Below are 26,916 nucleotides of genomic sequence, written 5' to 3' on the forward strand. Positions count from 1 at the left end.
GTCCCTGATAGAAGAGGACAAGCAATCTCCTGTATGTTATTACCTTCTCTTCGGTTCCAGCGTGGCCTGAAGCTGACGGACAGGAATAGCTCATCTCAGTGTTATCTGACATCAACAACCGCTCAACAGCCAATGTCCCACAGTTATTTTAAGCCACATACAGTAGTGTAATCTCGTCAAATCAGCCCCAAAATCATTAGCGACGTCAATCTTCAGGCATCAGTTCTGGTCTAACAGTAGAAATCTTCGCTTAGAGCGAGTATGTGTCCAAAAGAGTCAGTTTCCAGACACTAACTAGTCATTAGCATTAGTTCATACAGAAACAGCACATACTCATATCAAAACATACACAGGATTTTCAGCAACAGACTTTTAGCGGAAAGCATATTCTCTTCCACATTCAGTCCTCAGCTCAAGTGCAGCATTAATGTTAAAAACAGCTGTTCTGTACGGGAACCGTTTATTCAGTGCTCCAGTTTTGGGATTTGGCAGCGCCTTGAGATTGGAAATGGAAACACTGGAAGCACGCAGGCGCTTTTGATGTCTACAAAAAGAAACATGGCGTGTATAGAAGACTGAGCTCTAATTTCTATTTTTAAAAGCCTGATTTTCTAATGTGGTTATAGATGGATTTTAGAGGTCAATCCTTATTATAGAAATAGAAAAAACACACAGTACATGAGGCTCACAACAGAAAATACTACTTCAGTTTTTACTTCAAAATTTAATGTTTAATGCAATGTGTTAGTTTCTACTTCTTTGTAATTATTTGTGAAATCTACTATTGATTTCTTCAGCAATTCTAGCATTTTTATTTATTTATTTTGTGCGTGTAGGCAACAAGTTATGCATTTGTACACCGAAGTTCACTATTTTTTATAGAATTTGGTGTTAAAACATTGCTTAGTTAGTGACACTAAAAAATGGCATGCGGATGCTTGTTAAAATAATACATTTTTAATTACACTGCACTATTTTTGTGTTTGTTTAATAAGCCTACTAATTTTATGTATTTTTTGTTCAGTAAATGTAAATAAAAGTTATTGGAGTATGTTTTATTATTTCAAAAATTCACATTTAATTCCATGTTATACTTGCTATTCCTTTGTAATTATTTGTAAAATAATTGGAATTAACAGTTTCAAATTAAAAGTGTTTCAAATGCAAGCCTAGTAATTAATTCATTTTAATTTATTTACTTTAATTTTATTTTATTTATGCATGGTTTATTTTTGTAATTTATTTATTAATTTTTAATAATTATTATTTTATTTCTTTGCAATTTTATCCATATACTTTGGCACTAAATTTAGTGTATTTTTTATAAATTAAGAGATTAATAGATACTCTCCACTCAAAAATGGAGAAAAACAAACAAGTAAAACACTGAATAAAAGATTCAGTTATAAAACAGAAAGACTGAAAAGGTTCTTTCTGGTAAAACATACTCCAGTAATTTAATTTACATCTTCAACCAATCATTTTTATGCTGTATGTAGGCAGTGGAGTAGGTTTAGAAACAGAGCTAATAACAGAACGAAACCCCAGTTCCTTTCATGTGCTCTCTTCTTTAATGTTTTGTAAAATTACTGATTTGGGGCTTTATGTGGAAGAGCGGCTAAATACCCTGGAAGAACCCACCCCAGCTCAATATCCTCGTCCACCCTGCAATCAGAGGGGAATTTCTTATATGCCCCACACAACCTAATTGGCAGTCAGAGCCCCAGCCATTGAGCAGCGGGAGGAAAAGACTTCGTTAGAGCCTGAAGTGGGGTCGAATTCTAAAGGGATGCACTGATTGATGAAAAGAGACGGATTCCAAGGTGTCCTCGATTCCGAATTTTGCAGGCGACCTTGTTTTTCCAAGGCAGGCCTAAATTAACCGGTGCATCGTCTATTCTGGGATTTGGCAAATGTGGACCAGATTCCATTATAAAAAAGAAATAAATAATGGCCTAGATCCCACAGAATAGGTGGCCTAGAATTAGTGAATTCTGGATGGCAACAGTCTTTGTGAAAGAGCGTGCATGAGCACAGACAGAAAGACATGCATGCACAAGAACTCGCATTTAATGCACTGATTTCGACAGTTATCGCCAATGCAATCCAAAACACAATGGAAGGATGTGTTGTATTTTCAGTGACTCGCCACAAGGGGTGCAAGTTCTTCTTCTGCCGAAACAAAATAAAACAAAATAAATAAAAATATAAAATGCAATCAAAAAATTAAGGGTATAAATATAGTCTGCTACCAAAAAATTATTAATAAATAAAATAATAATAATCTCATATTTATTTATTTATAAATGTAATATATTAATAAATGTACTGATTAATAGATCAAGTGCAGGATTTATTTTGAAACACACTCCACTCAAAAACAGCTAGTATATTTCATAACTAATATTAAAAAAGTAAATAAAAAACAGCAAGTAAAGCGTTTTCAAGTAGAAAGATTTCCTGTTCTCCTGTTATTGTATTTTCATCTTTGACCAATAGTTTTTACATTTTATGTAGGCAGCTCAGTAGGTTTTGCAACAATTAAACATTAAGTTAAATATATATATATATATATATATATATATATATATATATATATATATATATATTATTTAACTTAATTTTTAATTGTTGCATATATATAAAATGAACTAAATAAAAGTAAAACCTGTAAATATATTGTCCGTTCTGCCACCGAAAAAGGAAATGTAATATTTATTTATTCATTCATTCATTTATATATAAACAAATCTCAAGAGATTAATAGATTAAGTGTAGGATTTATTTTGATATACTTGAAAGAATTGTAAAAAATACAATTAAAAACAAATAATAATAAGAAAAATACATATAAAATATTTTATTCATTCATAAATAAAATTAATTTTATATATATATATATATATATAAAACTTAATTTTTAATTGTTGCAAAACCTATAATATATATATATGTGTATGTGTGTGTGTGTGTGTGTGTGTGTGTGTGTGTGTGTGTGTGTGTGTGTGTGTGTGTGAAGGCAAATGCAGTTTAATGCATAATGCAAGTACGTTTTGTATTTTCAGCAACTCTTCACAAAGGGAGACTTTTGTTTGAATTTTTTTCTGTCATGCACAATAAATATGCGCAACGGAAACACACTTGCAGCATGTTGGCTGAGAACCCACACCTGCATTTTCACACTTTTGAGGTGTGTTTGTGGCCTGAGCCGAGTGAGGCAGTAATTATTACCTGAGCAGTGTAAACAGGAACGAGACGAGAAGCGTCTGCTCCAGCTCTGTGATGTTCAGTTTCACAGACTTTGTGGGGATTTTCCAGGATCTGAAGTTCAGTGCGTCAGACGCTCCACTGCTTCCTGCCGTCTTCCTCTTGACAACACATCACCTCAACAGAGAGGTTTTAATAAGACTTATACAAATCATACTGTTAAGGTCAAGAGGACATGGGGACATAACAACCAGAGTGGTCCCTGTCCAAACACTTGATTACTCATGTGATGTATTTCCTGTATTTGGCCATAGTGTTCAAGCAAGCATGAAGACCACAAGTGTGTGTAGAACTTTTCATTATGGGACACACTTGTGGTTTGTAAAAATGCACGGGTTGACAGAGATTTATATTTATTTTAAATACATTGCATTTTAAAATCAACTTCTAAATGTCTGTTCAGTAGTCCCTACAACAGATGACAGTTGAATATGTGGTGCTTCTTATTAAGTGATAAAAAGCAAAAATAGTGCTAGTGAATCAAAGAATCAATCAGAGCGGTTACAGCATAAATGACTCGCTCAATTGAATCGATTCATCTGTTCCTGCAACTATCGCATCTTCAGGTATGTCTTCGTAAAATATATTATTATTTGTATGTTATAAATGAATTTGGTGAAAGGATAGGACTGGATTTGCTTAATGTTGTAGTGAAATATTGTGCCTCTTGATATTTTTCTAGTTCTAGTCGCATTATAGTTTTGCAGGTACTGAATGGCCCTTCAGCTTTGACTATATTCACAATAATCATGGCCTTTTTCATAATAAAACACAATAACCAGATCGTATAAAGATCAGTATCTCGTCAGATTGCTTTCTAAGATAATTTGACCCACAAAAACAAAACAAAAAGCATGCTAACTTTACTCATTGACCACAGCGCAGACGTTACTCATGCCATCAGAAATTCTCCCTGAAAGCTTCAATTAAAAACATCTCCATTTAATCTCATGCAACTGAACTGCCACAACATCCCAAACCAGAGTCAATGCATTGATTAATGATGTTGTCTGGCGAAAATGCATGCTGGGAGTGTCTTACAGGCAGCGAGCCAAACGGGGCGACACGGCGCTTTTGTGCTGAATTGCGAAATGCAAATTGGTTTGTAAAATACTTGCTAGGTGACACGTCAGGAAAACAACATTCCTGATGGTGCAGCAGTTAGGGGATGGAAATATGATATGCATTCAGTCTGTTTATTCTATTTAAAAGCTGCTGTGACCTTCTGCAACAGCTAAAACACTCACATTTCTCATCTAAATCAGGTTATCTGTTATCTAATAATCTATCTTGTGTTAACCAGCTAAACAGGCTTTTTGAAAGGTCACTCATGGTTACCCTTCGAGTTCCTCTGAAATATCAATGTTTTATTGCATCAGATAACAGCACAGTATCTGGGTTCGAAGGCCAAGTTTGGTTTAATAGTAGACCGGAGTGTGCTTTCCTCATTTCAAGCATGCTTTCATAAGCAGGACACTGATTAACCTCTGAACACAGACTCTTATCTGACTAATAAATGAACATTAGAAACCTCAATGCACTGGCAGCAGAGTTTATTTTGCACTAGGAAATCTGTGGTGTAACGTTTTGGGTACCGGCTAAAAATACAGCACTCCCAGAGCGGCACAGTGCTTTCTTTATGCTGTCAAGAGGCACTAAAACTCAGAGGATTGATATTCCCTGATCTTAATAAACCAACACGACTGCATAACCAGGCAACGGCACGTTCATGTTCATAAAGAGCGCTGCCAAAACAACTCACTTTAACAGCAGATATTAATGCACAACAGCTTTAATAACTTAATGCATTTAAAAAAAATAAAGAGCAAAAATGTAATGATTTTAGAAATAACACTGCCACAATATGTGTTTGTGCAAAGCTTGGCTAAAATCAATTTAAAAGTTACACTTTTCTATGCAATCACTAGTAACAGCTGATGTGATTTGTTTATCTGTTATTTTTCTTCTAGAAGAAACTATTCCAAGATGCCACAGAACTGGATTAAAGTCGATAACATTTATGCATGCACTTTTGTTGTTCACCTACACAAAAAGAACCAATAATGGAAGCAACGTCACCAAAAAGGAAGCTCAAAGCCCAGTCTGATGGTACATTTTGGGAGGAAGGAAGCAAAGGTCACTTCAACACTCGCAAAAGACGCTGATCAAAGCCTACACAGCTGTTTATGTTTCAAACTTGCAAGCCGTGGAAAATATATCCATGGGCCAGACCGCACAGAGATATTCTGAGACGTCCAATGCTCCACACTCCCTATTTCTCATCTTCCTAAATTAGCATTGTCATGCCTTGACGAGTCAGGATTGCATGATCTTCCTTTCGCCGTCCCAACTACAATATCCATCTGCGGTGGAGACGGTATGGCTTCATCTACGCATTCCTAATAATCCTGCACTAAATAATGAGCGGTTTGCTATTTGAGCGTGCATTTCCAGTAACAGCCCCTGCTGAAACCACTAATGCATTAAAGCATCTTTGAATGAACCTTGCTTAAGGTTTCATGTGGGTTGAGAAATGTTACTGTTGAAATGCTGAAGGAATATGCGGTATTTAGTAATACTTTTACTTTTTATCCTTAGGACTATAAAGGCTCAAATCCATCATGCATGCATTTTTAACATACTTATTCAAATGGATGCATGCATTTACAGATGTAATAAAGGCTGAATTAAATATGGTAATTCAGACAAAAAAAAAACTCAATGCATGCAATAATACATTACTACAGCTGAGATACTAACATAAGTAAACATGGCTATTCCAGAGTTGAGCATGTGAGCACGTGTTGTTTTACAAGCTACCACATTCATTGCATTACTTTTGAGGCTGTGTGTATGTTTGGGAAGAGATTTATGTTGTTGGATGTCAAACCACTTTGCATTATTGTATGGCTCCGGTTATGTAACTGTTTGCATTCTAAACCCATGCATGCATTTAAAACTAAAAAAATATGCATAAAGGTATATATATATATAAAAAAAAACTTATATTCAAACCCTTCAGAACACTACAGTCAAGATACAAAACACAAGTAAACTAGACGACAGTGAATCAGCTATTCCAGTGTTAAGCATGTGTTGTTTTACAAGCTACCGCATGCATTGCATTTCTTTTGCTCTGAGCATGTTTGGGAAGAGATATATATTCATGTACGTCACACTACACACATACTCCTGTTATGTAACTGTACATAATCTGATGCTCTTTTGGATTCATGCATTTAAAACTGCAATAATTCAAGCCAAAACAACCTTTATGCCCAACTTAATTTGATAACATGGCCAACTGAATTAATTGTGTGGTATTAAAAACAAACAAGAGTAAACTAGGGAGAATGACTCTAATTTCATTGTTATGCATATGATCGAGTGTTGTTTTACATCTATTGCATTTTTTTTTTTTTGAGGCTCTGTGCATGTGTGGAGAGCTTTATATGAATGTATGCCAAACCACTTCATCTCATTGTTAAACTACTGCTGTTACTAACCATTTAAATGTTTGCATGCATTTAAAACTGATAGAAATGAATGCATTTGTGGGTATTTTTTTAGCATGCCAATTCAAACAAAAACACGATGCAAAAACACACAGGCCTCGTTAAATTCCCATAGTCAAGGTAACGAGTGTAAAATAGGGACTGTGACTTTGGAATTCCAGAGTTGAGCATGTGACCAAGCGCTGTTTCACAAGCGAACACATTCATCGCATTTTTAAAGCACTTTTTGGGAGAGTTTACATTCATGGTCAAACCACTTCACTGCATTGTTTTACCTTTTTGTTTTATGTAACTTTGCATTGATACTATGTAGAAAAATATAATGCATGCATTGAAAACTACTATAAATAAATGCAGGAGTAGATATTTTTAACATGCAAACTCAAACCAAACACTCTCCATGTAAAGCTAAAACAGATCTCACGGGTTAAAATAGGCTCCTACTGACAGCCTGATACTAATCAAGAGTAAACCAGGGACGGTGACTCGGGAATTGACCACGTGTTGTTTTACAAACTACCATAATAATCGCATCTCTCTTGAGGCCTGTGTGGAAAGATTTGTACTCATGCTTTCCAAAACACTGCACTGTTATATAACACCAAGATAATGAGCAACAAATCAGATTTGCATTTTGTTGCAAAATATGAAATATACTTCTAAAACAGGTTTAAATTCTTAAATCGAGTAGCTTTGAGTAGCTGAGATGACGAAACAGATGGTATGGTTTTTCAGCATTAGTCAACACATGCAAGTCGTTTCACCCAGCTCCACCCATGTCTGACGAGGCAATTTCCTGCAGCACACAATACACAAAGCCCTTCTACCTAACGACCCAAAACACCACTCAGAGAACTGGTTATGGTAATGATTTACACGGCAGTGCTCATGTTACACGTCATTGCTTTACCTACAACTGCAATAACAAGCTACTCCGGAAAATTAGAATTATATATTAACCAGGATATAGCGTTTACTAAATGCACCGAAACACAAACCCTGTAACGTAAAGCGTGACCCGGTTGAACTTCATAATTAAAAAACATATCCGAGACGACATACATTTGATGCAATGGCACACAGCCAGTGAAAGCAACCGCTCCAGCGCTCAGATCCCCAGAAGAAGCAAGCAGAGACTCTACATTAATACAAGATCAGAAAATGTATTTGGCAAATTTTAAACAAGTGCATACAAGTACAGATAGAAGCGTTTTCCAATGTTTGCCAAGTGCTCGTAGAGTTGCATTAGTCACATTCTACGTTTAACAGGAACTGCCACCATACCTAGAAGTACATCAAGAAATCGTTAAACATCGACAAAGTAGAACGTAGTCCGTTATAATGAGTACATACCTTTTATCTTTAAAAAATATAGAAACACAATATATTCAAAAATCAAAAAAAAATTTTTTTTTACAGCAATGTTTACCAAGTATGCATGTCCCTCATGTCCTTTATATACAAGTCCGTTAGTTTCTGTCTGGATGGTATGCATGAGATATTTATATAGACAAGAATATTTAAAAAAAGAAAGCACAATCAAGTGTCTCGCTCCTTTTTTACTTTGACGTCTCCTGCAAGAATGGTGGCTATTTCGCCTTGCATGAAAGCCCACGGTACGTTGGAGCCCACCAGGGGGCATTTCTCGCCGCTCGGACAGTACACTTCTCCGGTCGCACCCTGCTGTTTGATGCTCTCCCGGGAGCAAGGGAAGCAGAACTTGTGAGACGCCACCGAAGGGCACTGCACAAAGTGTGTGTCCTCCAGCCTCTCGTGGCAAAGCGTGCAGCACAGCGGGATGCTGTTGGGAACCGAGGAGTCTGGGATGCTCTGCGGATGCACCTGATCCATGCCCGGAACGTGAGGCGTCACGGTGCCCTGCGCCAGCCGTCGCTGGTTGGGAGAAAGCGGGCTGTTGCTGTTTCTGCGTGTGGTCGAGTGCACCTGGTTGGCGTCCTTGGGCGAGCTGTTTCCGCCGGCGTTGTCCGCGGCCAGAATGAGCGCTGCGATGGGCGAACTTCCGTTCTGAGCGGAGGCCTCCGGCGGGGTGGTGCGAGGGTGAGGGGATACCGTGGAGGGCACAGAGGCAAAGCTGGGCGGTGGCACTGGGGGCATTTTCAATCCGTCTCCCGCCGGGAGCCACTGCTGTCCGTCTCCGTTAATCTTGGCGGCGGTGCCGCCCTCTCCGTCAGGCTCCGGTGAAGCTTTTCTCTTCAGATTCTTGGGATGTTTGCCCCGATCTGCAAAAAAGCATGAGCATGCATGAATTACAAGTCAAGTCACCTTTTGTGTCAAAGCGGTGTTTAAAGTATTAACCAGGGAAACAGTTCTCATTCTCCTCTGGCCAGACTGGACCTGCAGCTAATTCTAATTACAGCACACAATGCGTCTTCATGCAACGATGACAATGTGGCAGACGCAGTGATGCATTGTAGTGCCAGACGTAACAATGAGGCTGACTGCAAATGCACCACATGCAAATACACGTTGAGCTTTGATCAGCGGAAAATTTCTTGCAGCTGACTCATGCCATAGTGCTCTCATTCAAAGCAGCCGCCATTTGTGAGACTACAGTAGCATTGTATTGAACTGAATGCATCTATCTATCAGTCTATATATATAATAACCAAAACGAGATTGTATGGGACAAATTTTAGACTTTTCTTTTATGCCAAAAATCATTAGGATATTATGTAAAGATCATGTTCCATGAAGAAAATTTTTAAACTTCCTACAGTAAATACATCAAAACTTAATTTCTGACTAGTAATATGCATTGCTAAGAACTTAATTTGGACAACTTTAAAGATGATTTTCTAAATATTTAGATTTTAATTTTTTTGCATCCTCAGATTCCAGATTTTCAAATAGTTGTATCTCGGCCAAATATCGTCCTCCTAACAAACCACACATCAATGGAGAGATTATTTATTCATCTTTCAGATGATGCATAAATCTCAATTTAAGAATATTGACCCTTATGAATGGTTTTGTGGTGCAGGGTCACACATAATATCTAACAATACAAAATTAATATACATATGTACGTATTTCTGCATACCAAAAATATTTAAAAAATGTACCTGATTTGGAGGCAGGAGCGTTGGTTTCGTACACGATTCTCTGCTGCATGTGCTCTTTCTTAAACCTGCTGTCGTACGCGTTGAGCGTCATTAAATCCCGGGACGTCTTGCCCTTGATCCAGTCGTCTGTGCGAGTTTTGTGGCTGTCGCTGATCTCCGGTGTCATGCTGTCCGGTCGGTGCTTGTCCTTGTCGTGCTCCGTGCTGGAGACCGAGGCTGGCCGCTTGTTCCCGCCGAAATCAGCGGTGCTGAGTCCGGGTCTGCCGTTCATCGCGTGACCCATGCTGCCGTTCACCAGAGGCACTAAGTTGGGCGGCACGCCGCTAGTCCTGCGCGGGTTTGGACTCTGGCGGTTGAGCTCCGGAGGATCGTCCGGTTTTGAGAATCCGTTCGGGACCGGGATGCCGTTCGCCTGCCGCACAGACTGGTATTCCGGACCCTGTCTGGGTGGACGCTCCGTGGACAGCGGGTAGCGGTCCAAAGGCTGCGGCGGGCGCGAGCCCGGGTCTCCAGACGCGTGATTCATCGCCTGGATCTCTTTCCCAGATAACGGTTTCCCCACCGGTCTGCCGTCCTGAAATCCATGAGCTCTTTTGAGCTGCCGCGCGGTTTCAATGACAAACTCGATCCTGTCTGCTCCTTCATAGTTCACGCATCCCCTGCAAACGGGCTCGGTAAAATCCCAGATCATAGCCCACGGCATGCGGGGCAAGTCGCATAAATAACACGACTGCCTCCTCGAAGCAGCAACCGCCGCGGACGACATCGCTCTTATAGCTGGAAAACCCTCCGAAGTACAGCACAATCCTGTCAGAAATGTTCGCGGGAAAACGAGGTAGGCTCCTCTCGAGTAATAATTGAGTTACAAACAGAACTTCATAGTAGTGTGCGCTTTACTACGAGGCTCGCGCTCTCTCGCTCTCTCTCTCTCTCTCTCTACTACCGCGTCCAGACCGGAGCGCAATGTGGAGCAGTGACGTCACAGACGCTCCCATTCTATTTACTTGATTCTTCGATAGAACTCCCCCTCCGGCGCATGCGCGGTGACAGCGCTCTCTCGACCAGGGTTGCCAGGTTTTCTCAAAACCCTCCCAAGTGCTATTTAAAACACTTTTCATAAGACTGTGCGTGTGATGACGCGTTTAACCATCATCAGTATCGTTAATCCTCAAAACAAAAATATATTTTTTATTATTATGTATTATATTACCTTTATTCGGGTCGCTTCAACCCGCGGCTTATAGTGTTCAAGTTGCACAATTCCGCGGAAAAACAAAACACATGGCAACCCTGCTCTCGTCACCCCCTCCCGTCTTCTTTTCCTTTATTTAACTCTACTTGAATCGTTGCGAGAAGTAGGAAATGAGCGAAAGAGTGCTTTCGATTTCACCAAAGACGCGTTGGAAACGTTTCAAAATTCAAAGCTGTGTTTAGACCAGACTCGCTGACGTACGACGAACGGTATATGCAAATCAGCCAAATCCTTACCGAAAGGGACGTCGGGATTTTTTTATTTTATTTCATACGAATTTGGTTTCCATGATCTCGGAAAAAATGGAAATATGAGATAATTGCGATTTACAGTCATGAGAAAGTGGATGTTAATGAAATCGTGTATGTAGTGGATTGCATTTCTGGTAATCAACAAGAAAATGCACTATAAACTTTTTTTTCGTATACATTAAATCACAAACGACTTGGAAATCATGGAAAAGGTGTGGTTATTTATTCATAATATTTAATTAAAACGTATTTTGCAACTAAAGTTTAATGGTTAATATTTATATATATATATATATATATATATATATATATATATATATATATATATATAAATAATTGTTTTTAATCATAATTTAATTATTATAATTTATTATGATTATTGGAAATTCAGATGCTGGCTGATGTAGACTAAAATAAGATGATCTAAGATGATCTGGGTTCACTCTTGCATTAAAATAGCAAGAAAATATGTCTACTGTTCGCCTTTTCTGGAGATCCCCCTAGTTGCGAATAGTTGACAGAATCACCAACACGCCATTCAGACTCAAAATTCAGCTTACATTTTTCCGTTCTTCATCATATATGTCATACTCCTGAAATAAAACATTCACACTTTCACTTCCACCACACAAAACCTGACATTTTTGTTCTCGGTTAGATGGTAATAAACGTCACTGGGTACAAAATGTCCACAGTGTGAGGAGAACCAACTCTGTAGGTCCTTCCCTTTTGTTTTGGCTGTGTTCCAGTTGAGTGCAGCTTCAGGGCTCTTTGGGTGAAGCAATGCGTCTGAAATCTGCAGACACAAGGCAGGATGTGTTTGTGCAAGCCCTCGTGACGTTGGAAAGAGGAAGTAAGTTGTTTAGTCACGTACCCACAGCCCGCCTCGCCCTTCTCAACGAACATTTAATCTGCTGGCCCGCAGCCAAGGCTTATGATCAACCCTCCTCCTGGAATTGGGCGTGTTTTGTACCAGAGAAACTGTAAATATCACCTTTTCTTTCCGGCCTGACAACTACTTCCTCCAGTTTGCATTCTGGGTAGGCCGATCGTATTTCACATGGCTGTGTCACTCAAGGGCAACGTCTCAGAGATAGGTCATCGCTTGATATTGTTTTCTATATCAACTGGCAGACTGTGACTCAAAAATGGGTCAGTCATGAACAAAAGAGGGAAAAAGAATGCTGAATGGAAACAATAATAATGCATATGCATAGACTGGATGACAGGAAATATGAACCAAAATAAACATGCTCTGTGTCGACTGCAATGTGTTTGTGTGATGAGTTATTGGAAAACGAAAAATCACACTTAAGTTATGAAAAGTTTGAAATTAATTGTTATTACAAATCTATGCAAATAAAATGGATTCATATAAAGTTCAGTGTTTGATGTTTTTTGGTTTACCTACAGTTTTGGTGCTGTATAAAATATGCTATATAGAACTAATCAACTCATAATCATTCATAATTTGACAGATCTCCAATCAGAGTTTTGACTCCATCATAATGCAGCTTGGGAATATTAATGTTTTTAATATTTTACAACTTTGGTGTTATGTTGAGTCAGCAGCATATAAAATATGCCATTTAAAATGAATGAAATCTGATTCCTTCAAATTGTAACTAGTCGTATCCGACAAACGATTAATCTCAAATCTGACTTTAATTCAACCATAATCCATCTTGAAATAATAATAATAATAATAATCACATTTTGGACGTATTAATACATTCCAGACACAGTGTTAGATTATTTTTTTTTTTCACATTTGTATGATTTACAATTTTGGCGCTGCGTAACAAAATAAAATTCCACATCCTGAAGCAAAACCAGTTGAGAAACACAGATTTACATGCTCATGACTCAGCACTTCTGAAGCAATGCCTCATTGTGGAACACAGTTAAAATAACACGTCGGAAAAAAGACGTAACACAGATAGGCTCCAGAAACACAACATGTGAACCATCAAAACCAAACGTGTTTTATTATTCAGGTTTGACTCGAGAAGGAAATACTGATACCAGAGCGTATCAGTGTTTTGTTTTCAGACACACAATGTTTTATTCATTTATGTGTTACTTCTCACACAGGCTTTTGTGTTTTTGTCTTTCCCTCTTCCATAACGTGGCCCATTTTCTGTGTTATATAACTCATCCGCTACAGATGTTCAAGGACGTGGTACTGTGCATGAAAACAGCACAAATTAAATATTGACATTGTTATATAAGTCACAAATGCAAAGCTCATTTTAAAGCTTGTAAAACATGTTTACAAAAGGTTCATTTCAGGTCTCGGAAATGGACCCAGACGCAGTTACAGAGACGCAGACGGCATAAAACAACACCAGTCTCAACTATAAAACGTGTTTTGTGCTTTTGGGTTCGCTGGAGTGTGTCGAGTGAACCCGCTGACACAATGTCACTGCGTTTCCTAGCACATGCAGACAGTCTGTAAAATCTCCTTTCCTCCTTTTGATTGGCTGTGAATTTCTCAGGAAATGGTAACCATAGCAACCCCTGCGCTCACCAGGATAGCCCCACTGACAGGCAACATCCTGTTTACTGCGTTGCTATTTTTTTCTCTCTCCAGCGCACTAATTCATCTGAGAATGTTTTCGTCGCGAGTTACGAGTCTATTGTGTGACCTCAGTTTTGGGATCACTGAGCCGTCTAGGGTCATTTCATGCAGTCGGCTACATAAACCACTTATTTCATATATGCACTTAAATACAGAAAGAAACAGAGAATATATACACTTGCAAAAAGCCAGAAATAGCCTTAATTATTTACATACTACCCCACTACTGTACTGCATACATTTACATTTCAGCATTTGGCTTTTGTTCATTTGCACAGAAGTATCTGCTAAATGCATAAATCTAGTAAAGATGAATGTTTTTCAACTTAAAGTGGCTTACAATAGAGGAACTAAAGCAATGTGTCACATTTTGTTTATATACTCTCAGAATATAATTAGTATTTTGGGGCCAATGGCAAGCAGATTTGCTGAAACTCTCTCTCTCTCTCTCTCTCTCTCTCTCTCTCTCTCTCTCTCTCTCTCTCTCTCTCTCTCTCTCTCTCTCTCTCTCTCTCTCTCTCTCTCTCTCTCTCTCTCTCTCTCTCTCTCTCTCTCTCTCTCTCTCTCTCTCTCTCTCTCTCTCTCTCTCTCTCTCTCTCTCTCTCTCTCTCTCTCTCTCTCTCTCTCTATATATATATATATATATATATATATATATATATATATATATATATGTATGTGTGTGATTATGTGTATGTGCATACGTAAGAATATATACATACATACATGGATAGAGAGAGAGATAACTAAATTGCTTTGGCAAATTACTAATAAACTCTGGATATTCTCTAAACAGGCATATATTTATGTTTTTGTTATGAACTGTGTACATTGCGTACGGTCAAAAAATACTCGGAGCGCTCTCACTTGGTCGGTGCAAACAGCACATATTTGGCGACATCGAGGAGGTCCAGCAATTATAAAATGGAGGAATTTAGTCAAAATGGAGGGCTTGGGAGAGAGGAGCAGGAGAAATGTGCCGGGCGTCTGGAATCTGGGGGCTGGAGGCTGCAGAGGGGTGATGTCATTGGAGCAGAGGAGCTGGAGAAAAACAACTCTCTTTCTGTATTCAGATCCTCTTTGCAGTCCCAGCAGGGGAGGGAGGGCGGCTTGGCAGGGCAGCCGTGGCAGGGGCTGCTGGGAAATGGTAAAGGATGCCAAGCGGGCTCTGCAGCCAACATTAGTGGCTCACATCTTTGTTCTCTGAAACCTGGTGTGCTGCCAAAAGCCTCATTTCAGCTCCCCGCCATGATTACACTGGATGTAGGCCAATTCCTGAGAGCTTGCAATCCTCTCTGTTGCACGCGGCCGATCTCGCTCTCCCGTCTCCTTTAAAGGCTCGCTGCCAAGCATGCAGCAGTTTCCATGGTGACGGCGAGCCGAACATAAAAAATAAGTAATGATTCAGGCAGAGTGCCAGATGTGCCACATGTGCAACAGTTTTATATATATATATATATATATATATATATATATATATATATATATATATATATATATATATATATATATATATATATATATATATATATAAAGCATGATGAAGTAGAAAAGGGAGGTCTAGTCTGGTAATTGTGCCTGTTAGGAGAGTTGAAAATGCTGGGAAATTGATGCAAAATAAAAAATAGAACACTAAACCATTTGTTAACAGTCGCTAGGGTGTTGCCAAGGAGTTGTTTAGAATGTTACAAGCAAACATTCCGAAGTCCGGTTACAAAGTAACAGCACGGCTCTTTTTAACTTGATACATTTGAAATCAACTCTTTGATCACATCACTAACCTCAAGTTTGATCAATAATGGAGATTAAGATGAAAAAACTGAAAGGTTTTCTTCTTAAAACAGCTCTGGCAAAACAGACGCTCTCATGTTGTCTTTGCTGTAGCTCATGAAAAGCATGCTGTCATTGCCAGATGAGAAGAGATGTGGTTTCCTGTCAAAATCCCCTGTCATTTGCACATACAGCATGACATACCCTCTGAAAAACTCACATTTAACTGTGATAATTGAGCTCGACTGACTTGTACAGGAAATACACGTCTGAGTAAAAAGGGGTTGTGCAGCCAAAATAAGGTCTCTGAATAGCCAGCATAGCTAAGGCCAAGATTTTAAGTGGTTAGCAGTTAAACGGAATAAAAACATGCTATTTAAAATGAATCCAGTTAGATTCATGCGTAATATGACCAGTCGAGGCTCTTTGTTTTATTTATTAAAAAAAAATAAAAAATCATATACATATACATATATATATATATACATACATTCACTAATTACTAAAAGATAAATCAACAATCAAAAAAAAAGAAAAAAAGAATAGCAAACAAATTCAACAACACAAATGTAAAAAATTCAATTCAAACTAAATTTATTAAATTGAAAACAAATAATAAAATACATAATTAAAAAAAGTAAAATGAATGAATAGAAAAACAAGCTATAACAAATGTATAACAGATAAATAAAAATAATGAATAGAAATCAAGAAACAAAAACATACAAATAAGCTACTTAAATTTGAGCACATTTCCCCAGATTTATAAGTAAATGAGATCTATACACAAACTTGCATGTAACGTGACTGGGGTTGAGTTGGCAGGTGTGTGTGATGACAGCTACAGCTCTATGTAAATGAAGTGTGTGTGGTGTTGACTTTTCACACATTTGGTTTCACATGCATTAATGGAACAAGCCTGCTTTCAGCGAGTGAATCACTAGAAACCAGTTTTGCCATAGAAACATTTTGTAATGTGCACTCACCATCATAAATGTCGTAACAATAACAGTGCTTATTTTAGTTTCAGCTCATACTTTCCAGGCTTTACTATTTACTCAGCCTTAAACTACTTGACAAAAATGACTGCATTTATTCTACAATGATTATTCCTTTTAACTCGACAACCTGTCAGGTCATGCCAACAGAGAGAGTCACACCTACATTTTGCATATTTGCTGATTTTCACTGAGCATGTACATGATCTGATCATTAAAAATCTCACATAAACTATTTTTTAGCCATTGTCTGGGTTTTAAATTTTTGCTTATATTTGATGGTAATCAGAATAACTTTCAATAATTGTAAACACTTTCAATATTTGTTACTGAGCACATATCAATCCTTGTATAAAGCTATGATATAGCTTATCCTGAAGAACATCCATCAGTCAGATCATCTAGTGGGCGGGGCTTGGCTAGAATACCTTGAAAAGACTTAAGCCTAGCTAATACGATACATCTCAAAACTTTAGCACAAAAACATTTATACACTGATGGAACATTTTTCTAAAACTTTTTAGTTGGATGTTCATCTAATGTTTTTTTTTTTTTTTTTTTCTGTTTCGGAATGTTCATTGAACATTCAAAAGTAACATTTCCCATAATGTTTGAAAATTATGAAATGGAATGTTCCCATAACGACTACATAAGTTTTTAAAACAGCATGTTTAACGAACATTCTGAAACGTTTTAATAATTCATGCATAACCAAAAGTTTTTAAAACAAGACATTTTGAACGTTCAGAGAAGATTCAGAAATGTTTTTTTTTTTTTAACTCAATGTAACAAAGATTTGTTTCACTTACTTTTTTAATGGTTCTTCTCTACTTCTGTGGTGTTGATTATTATCGTACTGTTTATTTTCACGTAGCACCAATATTTTGGTAAATATATAGGTCAGGTATATTTTAGAACTATCATCAATTATGAAACACTGTTACAGATAATTCTTTAAAGATATTTTGAAGTTGTTTTTGGAATATTCAAGTGCTTTCTGAAACGTTGTGGAATTAGTCATAAAAGACAAAAATTATTCAACGGACACTTGTGAGGTTTCAGACAACTTACTTTCACTTATTGTTAGGGCTGCACTATTAATCAAATTTCTAACGGTGATTACAATTATGGATGCCACAATTACGTAATCGTTCAGAGTCCACTTGTTATTCTGTGTGCTTAAAATGCATTTTTTCTTTCTTTCTACGCATTATATTTAAAAATTTTAGTTTTAGAATGATATTATAATACCATTCATATTTTTACTTTTTTTATATAATTTAAAGAAGATACTAATCCGATGTATAGTTGACTTTTAAGGCTTAATACTATGGAAAAGCACAAAGATTTTTCAGTTAGAGTGTTTTCAGCTTTTTTTATTTTCATATAAAAATATGGCATGCAGTTGCACCAAACAATGGTATAAACATCATTCAATGTAAATTGTGATAATCGTAATTAACAATCGCAATTACAATTTCAATGGAATAATTGGCATTTATGATTTTTATCACAATCGTGCAGCCCTACTAACTGTTCACTAAATGATAAAATGTTGTTAAGCTCGGTATTATGAATATAGCATGTAATTGTTATGCATGATTAATAACAGATTAGCTTGTATACGCTGTCATGTTTTATACGTTTTCATAAGCACTGATAATCATTATAATGATTATAATCATTAAAATAAAGCAAAACAAAACTTTTAATGGTGTAATGTTTACGAAAGCTCCTGTAATGTTTGCATAAAAACAAACAGGTTTAAAACAGGACGATGTGTGTTTGCAAAATGGTTAAATTTAATGTATGCATAGCAAAAACCAAAAAATAAAAAACGATTTAAAAATTCATAGAACATTCCGAAAAATAACTAACTATTACATAACTTCATGGGAATGGCAGCAAAGCATATTTACACCGCAGGTCACAAATCTTTCTACACAGTAATATAATATTCCACGTCATCTTCTTTATGACTTATTGCCTTCCTGTATAGCTGAGTATCAAAATCATTTCCTGTCGTCCTAGCTGATATATGTGAACATGAACTCTCTCTCTGGATCCTTTCAGTTGCGTCAGAAACCGCTGGAAATCAGTGTCACACCCCGCCACTTACACCAATGACTAGAAGCAGAGAAGAAGACGTGTCAGGATACGGCTGTTAGTCGACTTTCAGAGTGTGGACTTTTTCAAGCAGATTTCTCTCAGAAGCGAGTGACAGAACGAAATCGAGCGAGACACTTGAAAGAGAATGTTCTGGTGTGTACGAATAATCTCTCTCTGGCAGCTTTCATCTCCAGCCATGGCTGTCATTACCCATGCTAGCGCTCTAACTAGCGTTAACCCACTTTAGCAGGGTTATCAGACAGTGACGTAAGAGCTGGTAATACATGTCTAGAGTAAAAGGCCAAATGTGTTCTCATACAGCAAGACTTTGGACTTTTGGTCCAAATGCTGAGAGGTCAGAGGTTAAAAGATCAAACACATGCATCACTTTGATAATGCTTTGATAAGTCATAATGATAATAGACTATTGGTTTTGGACCGTGTGCAGTAATTATTTTTACTTCTTGTATATTTATTATTTGTTTTTTGTTTTGTTTTTTCTTCTATGTATGTGTATTGTACTATGGATCCCTCTGGGTCTGGAAATAAAGTTTATTATTATAATATGTTTTGATCTACTTGACATGCATTGTGGTTGAAATATGATCTTGTTATTGAGATTTGACATCACAGAAACAGTGTAATCATAATCAGATTGCTCACAGCTATTTGTTTACATGTGCTGCAATAAATCCACCTACTGCTACCAATAAAATATTAAACATGACAGCATGCTGCCACAGTAGTGTATATTATACTGCATTTTGATTTTTAAGATGAGGATGACATTTTTAGTTATCTGTCCTTTGTCTTATCAAATTTTTTATCAAATGATTGAAAAGTAATAAAATGTAGACGTCAACATATATATAATTGTATTGTTATGCATGTTAAAACATTGTTTGAAGTGCCTCGTTCTTTGGCAGTAATCATCATCATCATCATCATCAGTGACGGCAGACAAACAGAGTCTCACTTTGAAAGATCTGGACTCGTGGCATCAAACCCAAGACACTTTGCTCTACACTTAACATGGACTCATTTGGATCAAGTCAAAGACAACAGTTCAATGTCTAATGTACTTCCTGTCAGACTGTCAACTTTACACTGTCAGTGTGGCTTTGTGACTGCATACTAGCTCACATGACCGCTAACAACGTTTTTAATAACAACAAAGCAAAGCTCAGCGTATAACATGAAATATTCCAGCTTAATAAGAATCATGTGACTCAGATGTTTACGGGGAAGAGTTAATTCCTGCAGCTTCCAGTGTTTTACACATTAACCCCAGTCACCTTTCTCCCAGGACTCAGTATATAGGGTTTATCTATCCTCATTAGACGTACACGACCACAAACGCCATGCATACCTTGTTTGAGAGTGTCAGCCGATCAGTCGCACCCAGAGCACTGACAAACACACACATCACATGAATGAACGACAGCATCAGCACATCGCAGGATATGTATTCATGTAGATCTCCATTTGACAAAGCTGGAGTTCAGTGGGAGTTCAAGTAGCATATCCATTATTCATGCGACCCACATGCACTTTTGTGTATGGATGGTGGCTTATCTAGATCTCCATGGGAGAGGGAAATGATCAAGTGAATTGTATATGATTGAGCGGTGTGTGTGTGTGTGTGTGGATGGATGTAAGGAAGCACAAACAATAGCATCTGAGTATACAATAGTAAAATGTCCCAGCCACCATAACAACCTTGCAGCTCTTATCACAAGGAAGCTGTTAAACTGCAACGTGGGTGAAATGTGCAGGAAGACATTGACAGAGAAAAATTATGAGAGACAAATTCATTCCTGAACAACACTGACACAACATACCAAAGAAACTCACACAGCCACTTCAGAGCAATTAAAAGTACATGAATGTTAATGCATTAGATGTTCTTCAAACAGTAAAGCATGGAGCTTGCAACACCAACGACAGGAGTTCAATCCCCAAAAACTTTTGAACATTGCACATTTTTCTTATTTTGCCTAAATATCATATGTTTTCATTTAGTACTACCCTTCAGAGGCTACAGAAGATATGTACATGTTTCCCAGAACACAACATAAGTACATTTTTACCCTGATCTTCACCTTTTTAATGCATGGTTTTTCGTTCTGGAGCATTAGTGAGCGTTTGAATCTTTTGAAATAGTTGCATATGAGTCCCTCAGTTGTCCTCAGTGTGAAAAGATGGATCTCAAAACCATACAGTCATTGTTGGAAAGGGTTCAAATGCACAAAAATGCTGTAAAACCAAGGATTTTTCTGAAGAACAGCAGGCAGTTTAACTGTTCAGGACAAACAAGCGACTCATAAACAACTATCACTAAACAATAAAACACAGCTGTGGATCATTCAGCGAACAACACCGTATTCAGAATCAACTTTTGAATGGGGTCATCTTTTACGTGAAGTATCTTATTCAGGTCAGTACTAAATAAACAATAACATGCACTTCAGCTGTATGTGTGTGTATTTATATAAACATAAATATGCACAGTACACACACATCATGTAAACAAACATTTTATTTTGGATGCAATTAATCGCAATTAATTGATTTGACAGAACTAAAATAAATAAATAAATAAATAACTAGGACAAAATAAATGGCTTCTACATTACATAAAGAGGTGTTTGTTAGTTTAAAATAAACTAAAGCAACAGATATATTTTACTAAATTATGCAAATATCGCAACTGTCAAAATTAGAGCTAAATGCCATTTACATTTTTCTATTTGCATGAAATGCATTAAATAAAATTAAAATTCTCTCACGATGACATGGGAGATTGCGTTAGACTTCTCCAAAATGGGCCTATACATTTATTTATGTTTTTATATCTGTTTGCATGTATAAAAATGGTGTATATTTGTTACATGCCGTTTATCTTTGCGGTTTCATCTCTAATAAACAAACATTTTTTATGGGTGGCATGCATGTCTCAGTACAGCCTCATGGTTGTAGCTTAACCGCAGCTTTTACAGTTACTGTGAAAGTGAGAAAGTGAGAGAGCCAGAAAAACTGGGCCAGCGGTAGATATATGAGCACAAGGGAAGTCCAAAAGAAAAATCCCCACCCAGTTAAACCACAGGCCCTGTCAGCAACACATGACCTCATGGAAGGATCGCTTTGTTATCGCTCAAACATTCAAAGCAGCACATTCCCCTCCCCCTCCCCCTCACACACACACACACACACACACACACACAAACCGCCGAAGGGTTTCAGTGGCTGTTGAAACAGAACATAAACAATAGAAAAGCATGGTTGCAATAAAGAAACGATTCAACGGCAGACGGCCTTTAACACTCTGTCTGTCACGTATTCACCTCTGTCTGCATCATTCAGATTCTTCTCCTGAAATTAAAGACCAGGGGAATTAAAAACAGACACAAATGAGTCAATGATTAGCAATCGATAAAAAAAATTTATGCTCCGATTCAGAGGAAATGTCTGGTTTATATTAAGATTCTGATTACAGACTTCAGTATAAACAGACCTGAAACTCAACAGGAGACATGTGAGATAAACGGAGAAACATCCGACTTCATCAGCTCTTTATATACTATTAGACATCTCACTCGTGTCGGATCATTCCTAAATGTTGTTCTCGCTTGTGTCTCAAATGGGCGGTGCTGCACTCCCAAACACAACTGACCTAGAAAACCTGTGCTTATCATTGGTGTTAAAAGGTTAACCCTGAATATCCCATTTGACATCACTATTAATCACTCACGAATTTGAACAAACCTTAAACCCCTGAGGAAATAGAGCACAACATTTGGATCTGGAAGCTCAAATCCCATTCAACAATTCTGAACAACAACTTACAAGCCATTAGAGACAGATATGAGCTCAGAGATTGTAAATCGATTTAATATGCTTCCGTTAAAATCATAGTTTGTATTATTGAAGCTTATTTTCAACACTGAACAACTGGTGCAAAAACTACATTACCCAAGATTTCACAGAGAAATCTCCACCAACCAGAGAACCGAAACAAGCAAACCGCGGCAAACTAATTATTTAAAATTTATTTTTTTGTTATAAATGTAAAACACATTGTTTCTTTATACACATCTTATAATCAATAGATTTATCTTTGTCGTTTTTAATTTGATTGCATCATTTGCAGGGCTTCTTGGGATTGTAGTCGCTCATCTTTAACCGATTTCAAGTATTTATTTTTCGCTCAAAATCAATGATTATAATGTTGCAATTCACCTTGTACCTGAGCTGTTTGGTTTATGGTTTATGACTCTAGAAAAAAATACTTTGGTGGGCATCCACGGTTGCGCTCTCAGGAATTTAGATTATTTGTTTAGAAAACATCACTAAATATCATGCTTTCCTGCATAATTTCCGAGCTAATAGCCATTTAGAGTAGAGTTTCGCTTGCATAAACAAAGGTTTGGGTCATGGGATTTCAGACATGCATACTTCACTTCTACAGGTGTGCAACTCATCCAAACATATTATAGAAGAACAGCACTTCTAATATCGATATGGCAAGACTGAGAGGGCAGAGCGGCTGTGTTTACCAGATCTCAGTCACTGACTGAACAGGGCCTCACTGAGCATGCTCAGTACCACGGTGGGGTTAGCAATCGCTGGCAACACTTCAGACCTCTCCCATCTGCTGATGCAAAGTGCTGCCCACTCATACAAACACACATTTCCCCCTCTAGCCGCATTTCCATTCAGTCTAGTGAGCAGCCCAATCGATTCACAGCGTGGCAAGAAAAAGCCTCCATGCATCGCTGCAGGATCATATAGCGGAGTATGGTACAGCGAGCCTGTGTGTTTACTTCATCCGAACGCATGCATGAGTCACACACAGGATGACGGATGACTCAGAGCGCGAACACCTTCTCCTGACCTCATAAAAGGGGAAGTCTCTCGTTTCCATTCTGAGTCTAAACCAGCTGAATGGAAATATGGCTGAAGGTTAGTCATGAGGCTGACATTCGGCCTGCGAGCTGTGAGCTCTCCCCTCCTCCATAGTAGAAACCACCACAGCTATAAACAAACTTCAGGCCTTATGAATTTCCCCTTCGGCAGCACTGAAGTAAACGCACAATTCAGTGAAATAATATTGATAAATAAACTAGTTTAATCAAATAACCGTCAATAATGACGTGCATTTTTGAACGTAAACCGCCCAGCATCTTCCCAAAGATGTAATGAGAAGCGCTTATAAGCTTTAAGGGCTCACTGAGGTTTTAGAGGCACAATGCGCAAGTTTTCAGCACTAGAGTTCGCATTTTTAAAATGATAACAAATGCGAAGCTTGATGATGCTAAATGTTCACGGATATATAAAAAAAATAATAATTAATTGCCTGTACCTTCTAAAGTTATTCATACAGCTAATAAATTCTACAGAGAAAGCAAGGCAAAGAACATTTACGCTGTCGAGGAACTGACTAGCGCGAGTTTAAGCACTCACTAAAAACTCCACTTATAATCAGTAGAGCTCTCTATACACTGTTTGATGAATGAATCACATGCTCATATCATTCGTACATCTGCACTTTGTTGTTATGATGAGAGAATGCACAAGAGAGCAGAGTTCAGTCAGACAGCATGCACTCCGAACAAAAAGCTCAGCGATGACTCGTGTGTGATTGGTTATTATGCACAACACTATAAAAACATGTAAATAGAATCATGGCACAACAATGAGTAGATCTACATTTAATGCTGCAGTCAAAACTTCTTTTTTATTTTGTTCGCTTATTATGACTACTGCATTTTACTTGCATTGAATTTAAAGTTTTATAAAATAATAATATATTTTTTCTATAAATAGAAATCATTCCATAGTAATATTTATTGTTTTGTTTAATATTTATTTAATTTGACAACAAACTCTTAGAAAAAAATGGATCATTGGGGTTCTATTTAGAACCATAGGGTTCTTTACTCAACTCCAAAGAACCTTTTATGCTAAAAAGGTTCTATAATGACAAGAAATTTGGCACAAAGGGTTCATATCTTGAATTTTGTGATCATTCACATGCATTCATAAATTAATTTGAATACACAGAATAATGCAGTGAAAGAACGCACTCAAAATGCACACGCGCACTAGTATGACTTCATCATGTACATGATTTGTTTAGTTAAAAAAAAAATACTTGATACTGTTAAAAGGCACATCATTAAAACAAAAAAATACAAGTTCACATTTCACACCTAAACAAGCATGGAAAACGTAATTAGAACTAGCTACTAAATTAGTTAAAAATGCCTATCCATATACAGTTATGATTTGCGAACCCCAAACTGACTCAAATGATTCGCGAAACCGCTACGAACTCCCGAACTGGCTCAAATGATTTGCGATCCCGCAACGAACTCCCGAACTTATTCAAATGATTCGCTATCCCCAAACTGACTCAAATGATTCGCGATCCCGCTACGAACTCCCGAACTTATTCAAATGATTCGCGATCCCCAAACTGACTCAAATGATTCGCGATCCCGCTACGAACTCCCGAAGTGATTCAAATGATTCGCGATCCCCAAATTGACTCAAATGATTCGCGATTCCGCTACGAACTCCCGAACTGACTCAAATGATTCGCGATCCCGCTATGAACTCCCGAAGTGATTCAAATGTTTCGCGATCCCCAAATTGACTCAAATGATTCGCGATTCCGCTACGAACTCCCGAACTGCTTCAAATGATTCGCTATCCCCAAAATGACTCAAATGATTCGCGATCCCGCTCCGAACTCCCGAACGGATTCAAATGATTCGCGATCCCGCTATGAACTCCCGAAGTGATTCAAATGTTTCGCGATCCCGCTATGAACTCCCGAAGTGATTCAAATGTTTCGCGATCCCCAAATTGACTCAAATGATTCGCGAACCCGCTTTGAACTCCCGAACTGACTCAAATGATTCATATTGACAAAAATAATTATTTCCAAAATATTTTTAGTCATTTTTGTCAAAATCATATATGTGTGTATATATATATATATATATATATATATATATACACATATATATGTTTACATATTTATTTTGTGACCATTAACCAACACATCAGAGCAGCATTAATTTAGTGTGATTAAGATTTTATATATATATATTTTTTTACATTTCATTTTTTTTGTTGATATTTAATATTTTCATTTTAGTTAAATGTTTTAGTCATTTTGTTGTGCGTTTTTGTAATTTTCATTTTATAAAATAATGTATTTACAGTTTTTATTAATTTTTTATTTTAGTTTTAGTTCATCAGCCCTACAAACAAGCACAAACAAGCGAATTTTTGGCTTAACATTTTTTTATGATTTAATGAACCTTTAATTTCTTTAACCACACACCCACTTTCAGTTTCACAGTCAACAGGAAACAAAAGGAAGCATTTGTTTCTGTAAAGTACCCAACGAGAAGGAAACATATAGGCGGTCTAAAATACAAGCTAAAAATAGACAGGAAATGCCTGTATATAAGTCCGCAGGCTTCTGTAGTAATGGAATTCATGTTATAGTTTACAACATGTGACATTTATGATATATGCTGCTGATTGAGTCTGATCATGGTCTCTTATATCTGCATGCTCAATGCTTTGCTCTTTAATATGGAAATTATGCCCTTCTGAATATTGAACAGTTTTTTCAACATCAGTGCCAGACTAATTAGACCGTGTCTTGAGGACGGCATGTTCAGTAACACACAAGATGCTTTAAATGACTGACAATCTCTGGGTTGTGTAATACAGTCTCAAGCATTTCTAGTAGCAAATAACAGCGAACCTCTCCTTAAAGGGGTTTGATTTGAGGAAACATTGTTCTGTTTGTTCACATACAGTAATCCTGCCTGAGCAAAAACACTCATTCAGCGTTTCCATTGATCCAGCTGTTCACAAACTAGATGTAAATAGAGGTTGAAGGCACGTGAATGAAAGAGATGTGAACAGCTCTATAAGCCTGAAGACAGACATTCGTCTATGGCGGCTCTGTATGCCTCAATGAGACAATGAAGAATTGAAAGCATTGAAGCTCCACACACAGACCCACTAAAGCAAGACCATGTCAAATATTTACCTCAAACACTCAC

The 26,916-nt window shown here is 37.4% G+C and overlaps 1 protein-coding gene and 1 long non-coding RNA gene across 2 annotated transcripts; one reads left to right on the plus strand and one right to left on the minus strand.

Moving 5' to 3' along the window:
* Positions 1-5,455: 5,455 nt before the first annotated feature.
* On the plus strand, positions 5,456-19,553 carry LOC113056584 (uncharacterized). Its single transcript, XR_003277721.1, has 2 exons — positions 5,456-5,644; positions 18,791-19,553. It is a non-coding gene; the product is annotated as an uncharacterized LOC113056584 (long non-coding RNA).
* On the minus strand, positions 7,926-10,819 carry LOC113056583 (interferon regulatory factor 2-binding protein 2-A). The gene is made up of 2 exons (XM_026223346.1): positions 9,866-10,819; positions 7,926-9,022 (listed from the first exon to the last, which is right to left on the minus strand). Exons 1-2 carry the CDS (start codon positions 10,629-10,631, stop codon positions 8,322-8,324), a joined length of 1,467 nt encoding a protein of 488 aa, XP_026079131.1. The 5' UTR covers positions 10,632-10,819; the 3' UTR covers positions 7,926-8,321.
* Positions 19,554-26,916: the final 7,363 nt, after the last annotated feature.

The sequence above is a fragment of the Carassius auratus genome, chromosome 38 (genome assembly GCF_003368295.1).
Source record: "Carassius auratus strain Wakin chromosome 38, ASM336829v1, whole genome shotgun sequence".
NCBI lineage: Eukaryota > Metazoa > Chordata > Actinopteri > Cypriniformes > Cyprinidae > Carassius > Carassius auratus.